The 9,843-nt window shown below is 38.1% G+C and overlaps 1 protein-coding gene across 1 annotated transcript; it reads left to right on the top strand.

Annotated features, from left to right (window-relative positions):
• The first annotated feature begins 544 nt into the window (after positions 1-544).
• On the top strand, positions 545-9,222 carry commd3 (COMM domain containing 3). The gene is made up of 8 exons (XM_084746813.1): positions 545-782; positions 2,717-2,828; positions 5,791-5,854; positions 5,972-6,006; positions 7,989-8,049; positions 8,127-8,183; positions 8,268-8,321; positions 9,007-9,222. Exons 1-8 carry the CDS (start codon positions 644-646, stop codon positions 9,064-9,066), a joined length of 582 nt encoding a protein of 193 aa, XP_084602939.1. The 5' UTR covers positions 545-643; the 3' UTR covers positions 9,067-9,222.
• The last annotated feature ends 621 nt before the right edge of the window (positions 9,223-9,843 follow it).

Below are 9,843 nucleotides of genomic sequence, written 5' to 3'. Positions count from 1 at the left end.
GTCGAAGCGTCCTGAGCACAGCAAAATAATGAGAAAAAAAAGAAGGTATAAGCGGAGGGCGGGGTCTCTGTGGACGCAGGCAGACACACACTGGCGGAGGATCTTGGGTGATGACTGATATGGATTGTTTATGAGTTTATGCATTGATTTTTGGGGGAAATCCTACATAGTTTGCCTTTAAAAATGCAGTAAAAACACATTCTCTAGCACGCCTATTTGCAATAATATGCATGCTTTGTCTACAATAGAACCTTTTAGAACCACCTATTTTGAAAAAAAAAAACTTTATTTTGTGTTTCAATTATTTCTCCAAACATCTGAAGTGGATCATTCAACAAAACTTTCTGTATGACAATCAAAATCCAGTGTACAAGTTATCCTTTATAGCCTCCTTGGTGCAAAGAGTAGTTATAGGTTAGAGCGACAAGGAGAAAAGTGCAATGAACAACCATCATGCTCAACAAACTCCCTCAGAAATCCTCTCCCTACACGTCTAGGCTATTTGAGGAGCCTCTGGTGATTTCTCTCCAGCTCCAGCTCGGCTCTGGCTCTGATCGTCTCAGCTCCTCGGTTCAGCCCTCTGCCGCTCCACATCAGCTGATCCGTCACGTGGTCTGGTGTCGTGGGTCACCCCTCTTGCAAAATGGAGTTGTCTGAGTCAGTGCAGAGAGGGCTACAATCCCTCTCAGACCCGTCCACCTTCGACCAGAGCAGCTTCCAGGTGCTGCTGGACGTGTCTTACCGGAGCCTGCTCTCCACCCGGGCCGACCCGGGAGTGCTCGGTGAGCCGCTGCCGCCTCTCCTTCTCCCCGACGCCGCTTGCTTTTGTCTCCGCCGTGCTTCCTGATTCCCTCTCGGTGTGGATGCGTGGACGAACTGACGCGATGTTTGCGGGTTTTACCGCTCTGTTGCGTGCTGCGAGTTGTTCTAAACCGGTTTACCCGTGTTTATATTAAGATCTTTGATGAGGCGAGGATCAGCAGACAGCCGCACAGCAGCTGAGCTAAAGCGATGTTAGCCTCTTCTGCTGCCTGCTTTGCATTCATCACACGGCCACTCGTGATCTCCTTTTGTCATTTAAACTGGCATTAAGGCTACTCAGCATACTAGAAACACAATGTTAGACTATTTCAATCACCAGTTAGTCGAAACTGGTCATTAAGAGACGTCTGATTGTTCGCTTTTGTCCGCTTCGTAGCAGGTCTTTGAACGCAACACTGATCAGTTCTGGATTCAAGCAGTAAATCTAAATTATGCGAAATGACAACAGACTTGGCTTCCTCGTGCAATAGGTAAAGCTTCGTGGCTAGTTTCCATAGACTATAATGTGTTGTCTAGAGCTGCAATAGTAATTGATTATAAATTGATTAAACAAATGAATCTACAACTATTTTGATAATTGGTTAATCTGTTTGATTGTCATTTTTGAGCAAAAAGATCAACATTCTCTGATTCCAGCTTCTAAAAGGTAATATCTCGTGTTTATTTACTCCTCTATGACAGTAAACGAAATAGCATGGGCTGTGACATTTGAGGACCATCTTGGGCTTTGGGAAAAGTTGATCAACATTTTTCACAGTTTTCTGACAATTTATAGACCAAACAACTAGTTGATTAATCGGTTTGACTAATTTTAGCATCATGGCAGTAAACTTAATATTTTTGGGTTGTGGACAAAAAGAAACACTGATGTTTTTCACCATATTTGGACATTTTATAGAAGAAACAGCTGATTGATTAATTGGTTTGAGGATTTTTTAAAGAGGCTGAAAGAAAAAGTAAAGTGACTCTGATTCAGCTTCTTTAATGTGAATATTTTCTATTTTTCAGTCTTTTATGACAGTAAACTGAATCTTTGGGTTGTGGGCAAAACAAAATATTGAGGACGTCATGTTGGGCTTTTGGAAATGCTTATCAATATTTTTCTTCATTTTCTGACATTTTATGGACCAAACAACTAACTGATTAATCCGTTTGAGTCATTTAAAAAAAAGGTCAAACTTTTCTTATTCCAGCTTCTTAACAGTGAATATTTTCTGGCTTCTTTACACCTCTATGAGAGTAAATATCTTTGCAGCGAAGACAAAACAAGACATTTTAGTACTTCATCTTGGGCTTTGGGAAATACTGACTGACATTTTCCACAATATTTGGACATTTTATTGACAAAACAGCAGTTTGACTGATTTTTTTAAGAGAGGGTAAAGGAAGAAGTCAAAATACTTCGATTACACTTCTTAAATGTGGATATCCTATGGTTTGTTACTCCTTTATGTTCTGCTTGTGGATTTTGGGAAACATCAGTCGGTATTTTTTTAACCATTTTCTGACATATTATGGACCAAACAATTCCTTGATTAATCAATAAAATAAAATAAAATCGACGGATTAATCGACAATGAAAGTAATTGTTAATTGCAGTTCTAGTGTTGTCCAACCTCTGCAGCAGTCCACCCCCCTTTTTTTTTTAATGGCAGAATAATTTAGAAAGTGAAATGTTCAGTATACAAACAAACAAAGGACCCCTGGCTGATGCAGCTGAGGGGTCCATTCACATGCAAATCGTCATTGATTCCCATTCCGCACGTCAATCTGGAGAGCACGAGTATGGATCGCACATCATTTATAGCAATCAAACGCGTCTGCTCTGTCCATAGAGGATATCGAGAAGCTGCATGTTGCGTCCTCACACATACCGTGTTTTCTGTGGTTACAGATCAGCCCGAGCTGAAGCAGATCGACAGGATTCTGCTCAAACAGACTCACACTGCAGCGACCACCTTCATGCTGGAGGCGGTCAAACAAAACGCTGACAAGTCAGCGATAAGGTAAGCGACAGCAGACACAAGAAGGTTTCCTGTAACGTGTAGCCTAGCAGTGTACATGCTGGTGGTGAACGTCTAAAAATAGTTTCATTAGTTGTCAGTTCATGGCTGTGAAAATTGTGCTCGTATCACACAGTGTGACAGGAAATGTGCTGCTCTGAAGCATGTTGCACGTAAGGAATAATGTGACCTGCTGATTGCGTCTCCCAAGAGACAATGAAACCATCCAGGATTGCAGCAATACATTAAATTAATTAAATATGTGAAATATTGTCTTTAGAGCTACTATGGTTAGTGGATCAATTAATTGGTTGTCAATGCTTAAATTGATTGGCAACTACTTTTAAAATGTATTAATTGTTTTAAGTCATTTTTTAAAGTCCAGATTCTCTGGTTTCAGCTTCTTAAATGTCAGTGAATGAATCTTTAGGCTGTGGACAAAACAAAACCTCTGAGGACATCACCCTTGGCTTTTGGAAAATACTAATTAACATTCATTCACCATTTTCTGACATTTTACAGACCAAACAATTAATCATTTAATCGAGAAAGTGATTGACAGATTAATCAATGATGAAAATAATCGTTAGTTGCAGCCCTAATTGTCTTATTCTTCATAAAACTAGCAGCAAAATATTGTACACAGATTGCATTTTTTTTTAAAACTGCAAAACAATGTAGTGTTGTTACTGACATTAGTTCATTGTCCATGCTGCTGTTGTGTTCTTAATGTGCTGTCTTTATGTAAAGTGTCTTGTGCACCAGCAGAAATATTTCCACAGATAAACAAGGAATAAACATTATTAAGGAGCATTTGAAATTGCCAGTGAAGTTAGCAAGTTCTATGGAACTGCAAATTGATATAAATCACTTAAAATTATGGTTACTGTAGCTGCATTTGACATATTGGTCTGAACAGATCAGTGGTAGCTTATTTTTAGAATGCATTTTCTCACTATTGCTCATTTGCATTGCCTTAAAGGGACAGTTCACACCAAATTAAAAAATACATAGTCCTGTTTTTCTGCCTTAATTGCTATTTATTCATCTTCATTGTGTTGGTGTGAGCTGCAGAGTTTTGGAGATTGCAGCCATGGAGATGTCAGATTTCTCTCAAATATAATTTGTACTCAGCTTGTGGTGCTTAAAACACCAATAAAATACATTTGAAAAATTAACAGCAGTTTGTTTTTTAGAGAAATTGTGACCCAGCTGCTCAAAATAAGCCACATACCTTGTTGTGAACAGTTTCTTGTAGGAACTACTTTCTTTATATCATAGAAGGAAAGTAGCAAAGTAAAACATTTTTTGGTTTTTGGAGTGAACTGCCCTTTCAGATTTAGTTTTTTGTCTGTGTGTGATTTATAATTAGAGAAGGCAAGGTGTTATTCTGATCATTATTAGGGCTGTTTTCAGGATATAGAAGATATGTGTGTGTGATCATCCAGCAAACAAGCAACAACATACAGCTAAAGAATCATTCAGACTTACAGGAAGTTGGGTTTTTTTTTCCCCTTTTCTTTTTTGCTTCCTTTAAAAGCTCAGCTTTAAGGTTGTCATGTTCTTTTTTCCCCCCAATTGAGTTAAACTCGTTTTTTTAGTAAACACAGCAAAGCACTCAGCATGCCATTGGTCTACACAATCAGCATGAAAAAGTAGTGACAGTTCAAAAAATATTACAGGGGAAAAAAAAGAATTAAAGATAGGTACAGTCCACCCCAAAATAAAAAAAAACCCTGCATATTTCTACATGTTTCTGTAAAGCTATTTATTCATCTAGAGTGTTTTGTTGCTAAAGGATATATTTGAAAGATTCAGCCTGAGTGTCTCTTTCCAGAAATCATGACCTGGTCACCAGAAATTTCCACTGACCTTGTTGTGAGCAGTTTCGTGTAGGAACTATTTTCCTTCCACAGTAGAATGAACCAGAACTGCAGGATTGCTGTGGATTGCTGATGGATTTTTCCAAATGTATTTTTTTTGGTGCTTTGAGCGCCACAAGCTGAGTGCAGTCTAGTTCCATTATCTTCCTGAGGAGGCAAACATCTGTACAGCTGATATCTTCAGAACTCGGCTGGTTGGAAAAATAGCTTTACAGGAGGAGAAAAAAATGTACTGATTTTGGGGTGAATTGTCCCTTTAACAGCATAATAGGTGCTTTTTAAGAAAATAAAAAAAAAACCCAGGATATACTAATAAAAACTCAAGACAAAGGACCATTACATTAAGGCATTATGAGCAAGGTACAAAAAGGGGATCCATAATTACTCAAAAAGAATACTTTCAAGGGTTGAAGCCGCTGTGGATATGGAAAAGTGGAGATATGGAGTCTATATCTTCATCAACTATCCCTCTGCGGAGTGAAGCAGAGGGATAGTTGATGAGAGCGAACACTAACAGTTGCAAAGAAACAGGGTTCATATGCAAAGCTACACCAAACATATTTTTTCCATTGCTAAATAGCCATCGCATATACTTGGATTTTATTACAGGACAAAACATAGTGTGAGTGTAGGTGCCAATAAAAAATATCAGTAGGCAGGTGGTTCATTTTATATCTTTTGTTAGGACAAATTTGCAAATGCTGTAGGATTTTAAATTGCAACAATCTGTCACAGTTAGCTTCTTTTGTATGGTTCTACATCACATCCCATTTATCTTCATCTATGCTGACATCAAGTTTATTTTGTTATATCTGTGCAATGTCTTGCATATTCAACACATCAGGCTCGCTCATGATGTTTCTTCACATTCTAAAACTGCTTTTGAAATGTCTTGAATTAGACAATGGAGACGTCAGCCTACACTGAACTTAAATACAGACTCTTTTTTTTGAAAAAGGAGAAGTGCAATTAGAATGACATTGTAAACATGTCACGAATATGACTGTTTTAAAAAGACGGTGTAAAGTAAAGACAGTTTTGTGAAATCAGCCTCTAATTAAAGTGTTGTTTTGTTCTTACAGCTCCTGCCTTGAAGAACTCACATTCAGTGCAGAAAGAATAGAAATATTCTATAACACACATCAGGTGACAGCTCAATCATTAATGTATTTATTAAATCATGTGTTTGTTTGTTTTTTCATGTGGTTTTGTAACTATGACTGACTTGCTCCATAACTCATTGATACATGTTCTGTTTTACAGAAACATAAAAAAGAGCTGGAACATCTATTAGTAAGGTAAGCCTGAGCTGTCAGTGGTGCAGAGATTTGTGGAGGCGATTATGCTGTTTTGAGTTGAAAAGTTAATCAGACTTAACTGGAATATTTTTTAAGCTGTGTAAGTTTAACATAGCAGAATAATAACTTAACGATTTTGCTCATCGATGGTTCAGTGATTGTTACAAACTAAAGGTTTTTCCAATTTAATTTTCCACTCCACACCACTGTTAACCTTAATCTTACTGACTGGGGTATCCTCAGAGGAATATTTTTTGTCATATCTGACAAATGCTTTATTCTATCTTTCCAGTTTTCTTCAATCAAGTTGTTCATAATGACTTCATATCATTTTCTGTTTGTGTTTTAATCAGTGCTTTTTAAAAACAGCAACGTCACACAAATAGTCAAAAGCACCCAACTCCTCCATGCAGCCTCAATAGATGGAACTATTCATTGATTCATGTTCATGTTTGCCATGGGTCCTCATTTAAAGTATCACACTATCAGGGGCTTGGGGCGCTTGCAAAGACACAGATTTCCTCATGTGCTCTCTTTATGTTTGTTTTACACAACATGCAAGTTATCCATGTCTTTGCTAAAATAATAATTAGCATTTTTCCCCTTCAGGTGACATTAATTACATAACAAATAATGTTATGTGAGAGAAATACTTTTAACACTTTGCTATGATGGTTATTTCTTACACTAGTTGATTCTCCCTGGGGACCTCAGGTACTTGTCCTTGTTTGTTAAAGGGAGAAAAATACATATTTTTTTCCCCCCTGGCCTGTAGTACCATTTATCCATCTTTTTTTGGTGTAAGTTGCAGAGTTTTGAGATGTCTGCCTTCTCTGTTATATAATGGGACTAAATTGGCATACAGTTTATGGTGCTCAAAAAATTCTAAACCAGTGTCTCTTTCCAAAAATCAAGACCCAGTTACTCAAGATAACAGATCTTGTTGTGAGCAGTTTGATGTAGGAATTATTTTGTTTTTGCAGAAGAATCTAACAGAACTATAGGTCGTGTAGATTCTGGTAGATTCTTAACATCGGTATACTTTAATCTATCAGAAGTACTTTTCTATTAGAAATAAACTAGTTCCCACATAAAACTGGTCACAACAAGGTCAGTGGATTATCTTGAGTAACTGGGTCATGATTTTTGAAAAGAGACGCTGGTTTTGATTTTTATTTATTTAATTTTTTTTTTTAATTATAGTTTTGGTGCTTTAGCACCACAAGATGGGTGTCATCAGTCATCTATGTGGCCAATAACTCCCAAACTCTGCTGCTCACACACACACAAAAAAAATCTAGATGGATAAATAGCACTACAGGCCAAGAGAAATTATATATTTTTGATTTGGGGGTGAACTTTCCCTTTCATATGCTGGTAGGATGACGGTTGAAGACATCAGGTGTGGGAAAAAAATAACGCACGGATCAACATAAGTGAATATCCGAGTTTTAACACAATCTGTGGATCGCATTGGCAGAAATGTAGGGAAGAGAAAACAGGAACAGAACAGAGGGCATTTTGTGTGTCAGGACGAAAAGGTCAAGGAGTGTGATTAATCGCAATGTAAATGCTGCTTTATGACGCGCCATAAATAAGCGCTCTTTGTGAAAGAGCCACAATGTCTGCAACTTATATACTTAGTCGTCTTCTTCTAAATTGAGAAGTAAGGCTTCGCGACGTCATTCAATATCTGCAAATAAACTGCAATTTCATATATAACACTTCGAGTCTGTTAATCTGTCCCCAAAATTTCATGGCACATAAGTTTGGAGCATGTGGTTAAATAAGGTCAAATATTCCATTCACTGACAACGGAAACGACTGGGCTAAAATAATCACATGAGATGCAGCTACTTTTCAGAACATATATGTGCCTTTTCTCCATCACTTTTCTCTCATCGTTATATTATTGTCGCTTTATAAAGACTTCCCTCAGCCCCTGCTCATTTTCTGCATCTCTCTTTATCATCCTCTTCTAGCATAGGAAGGTGTCCACCTCATGTTACCGACGTGTCATGGCGTCTACAATACCACATGAAGGTGCGTATGAATAACTTTTGCAGCACATTTTTTGCACAGTTTCTTCCGTCATGCTAAAATGTTTGTTTCTCCAACAGAACGCACAAGTCGATAAGGTCAACGAGCCTTTCTACTTGATATCTATGAATACTGAGGTGAGACGCAAACACGTTTCTATGCCTCCACTTCCAGGCATGTTCAGTTGTATAACAGTGAGTGTGTTTATTCCTTTTTGTTAGAATGAAGGCTCGTCGGAAGATATAAACTTCACCTGCACAATGGAGCAGCTACAGGTACAGGAGGGATTTTGTTGCTTGTGTACTGCCTTTTAGTCGGTGTCAACTTGCTCTTCACGTGTCATTTTTATTTCTTAACGCGCCACATCCAGCCTGATTACGTCAAATCCAAAACAAAAAATGGGAAGAGCTGATCATTGAGCTGGTTGCTGTTGTTTAGTTTTCCACTTAAAACAAGGGAACTTCCAAAGAAACTACACGTATTAAATTGCATCACTGCATCTGTGTGTTTGATGTAGAAATGAAGTAGCTTTCGTTGAATTTTTGTACATGGACGGGATTTTGATTACTGCAGTTAAACCTTAAGGTATGAAACAAACGCCGATAGATTGTATTGATGGTGATGACGCAATAAGTTGACCTTATTTATAAAGAAGTGTATCATGACTGAAGCTTTTGAAAAATGGTAAAATTCCCGTGTGACTGGCTGTTTGACGTGTATTTAAATAATGTGGCTGAGATCACACTCACCATGCAAAATATTTGATGAATAACAGTCTAATGGAAGTCACTGCAGTCTGAATCAGAAATTCCGAACTCATGAATTTGCTTTATTCTTATTAATAATGAGTATAACTCGTAACGTTGATATGATTTTTTAAATGTTTTTCCGTGTGATACTTTAGGTCATCTTCGGCGTTTTTATCCCCGTTGAAAATGACCAATGATTGCTTGCTTTCAGGATTTGGTGGGAAAACTCAAAGACGCTGCCAAGAGTGTGGAGAAAGCCAGTCAGATGTGATGCTGGTGTCCTGTTTCCTCGCCTTCTCTTCTGCACCACAAAGCACTGAACTTCAGCGGCATTGCTCATCTCCTTATAGCTTCTTTTGTACGTGACACGAGACGAGAAACCATTCCAACTTTTGTTTCAATAAAACAAAACAAAAATAAAATAAAACCCGCCTTGTGTTTTGAATCATTTTAATGCTCGATGTGATTTGTTTTTATTGGGGAAATATTTTTTTTTAAGAAACATTCGATGTCACTGTCATATTAGGTTTTGTGTGAGAGAGGTGTGAGACATTTCGTTTGAACACGGAGCCAGTGAAGTCACTGGTAGGCATGTGTTTTGTCAACACTTACCAGCCTGAATAGGATTTTTGCCATAGCTGCATGACAGCAGTGTATTTTCTTTCCTGCAGCATTTGTTGTAACAAGAGGATCAGCCCTGATATTTCTGGAGGGCTGATGGGAGACATTTATAAAATACTACCAACATAGTTCTGTGAGTTTTAAGATTGAACTGCTGTTAGAGAATTTTGGTCCTCTGTTTTGTTTTCTGCATCCACCTCAAGCTGAAAGTTCAAAAGCTCCTCAGCTGAAGCGCCACGGCGGCTCAGATTCCATAAACATCCGAGATGCCTTCATTTTCTGCGGCGCTGGCTGAAGGATAAAGGCTCACATTCATCAAGTGGAAGTTGCGGCGCATTTTTTGCAGATGTCAGGACAGCCTGTGACAAAGGTTTGACACCAGAGCCATTTGTCACATGGACGTTTTTTTTAACCAACTGCGTGGGTC

The sequence above is a fragment of the Lutjanus erythropterus genome, chromosome 21, assembly GCF_056507025.1.
Source record: "Lutjanus erythropterus isolate fLutEry1 chromosome 21, fLutEry1.hap2, whole genome shotgun sequence".
NCBI lineage: Eukaryota > Metazoa > Chordata > Actinopteri > Lutjaniformes > Lutjanidae > Lutjanus > Lutjanus erythropterus.
Note: the sequence above shows the minus strand (reverse complement) of the source record. Positions and strands in the feature narration are given on the sequence as shown.

Bases quoted from the DNA above. Each gene is read 5' to 3' on its own strand.
- commd3 (XM_084746813.1), top strand. From the start codon at position 644: ATGGAGTTGTCTGAGTCAGTGCAGAGAGGGCTACAATCCCTCTCAGAC. The intron at 783-2,716 runs GTGAGCCGCTGC...CTGTGGTTACAG, and splicing joins GGCCGACCCGGGAGTGCTCG to ATCAGCCCGAGCTGAAGCAG. The intron at 8,050-8,126 runs GTGCGTATGAAT...TTTCTCCAACAG, and splicing joins GTCTACAATACCACATGAAG to AACGCACAAGTCGATAAGGT.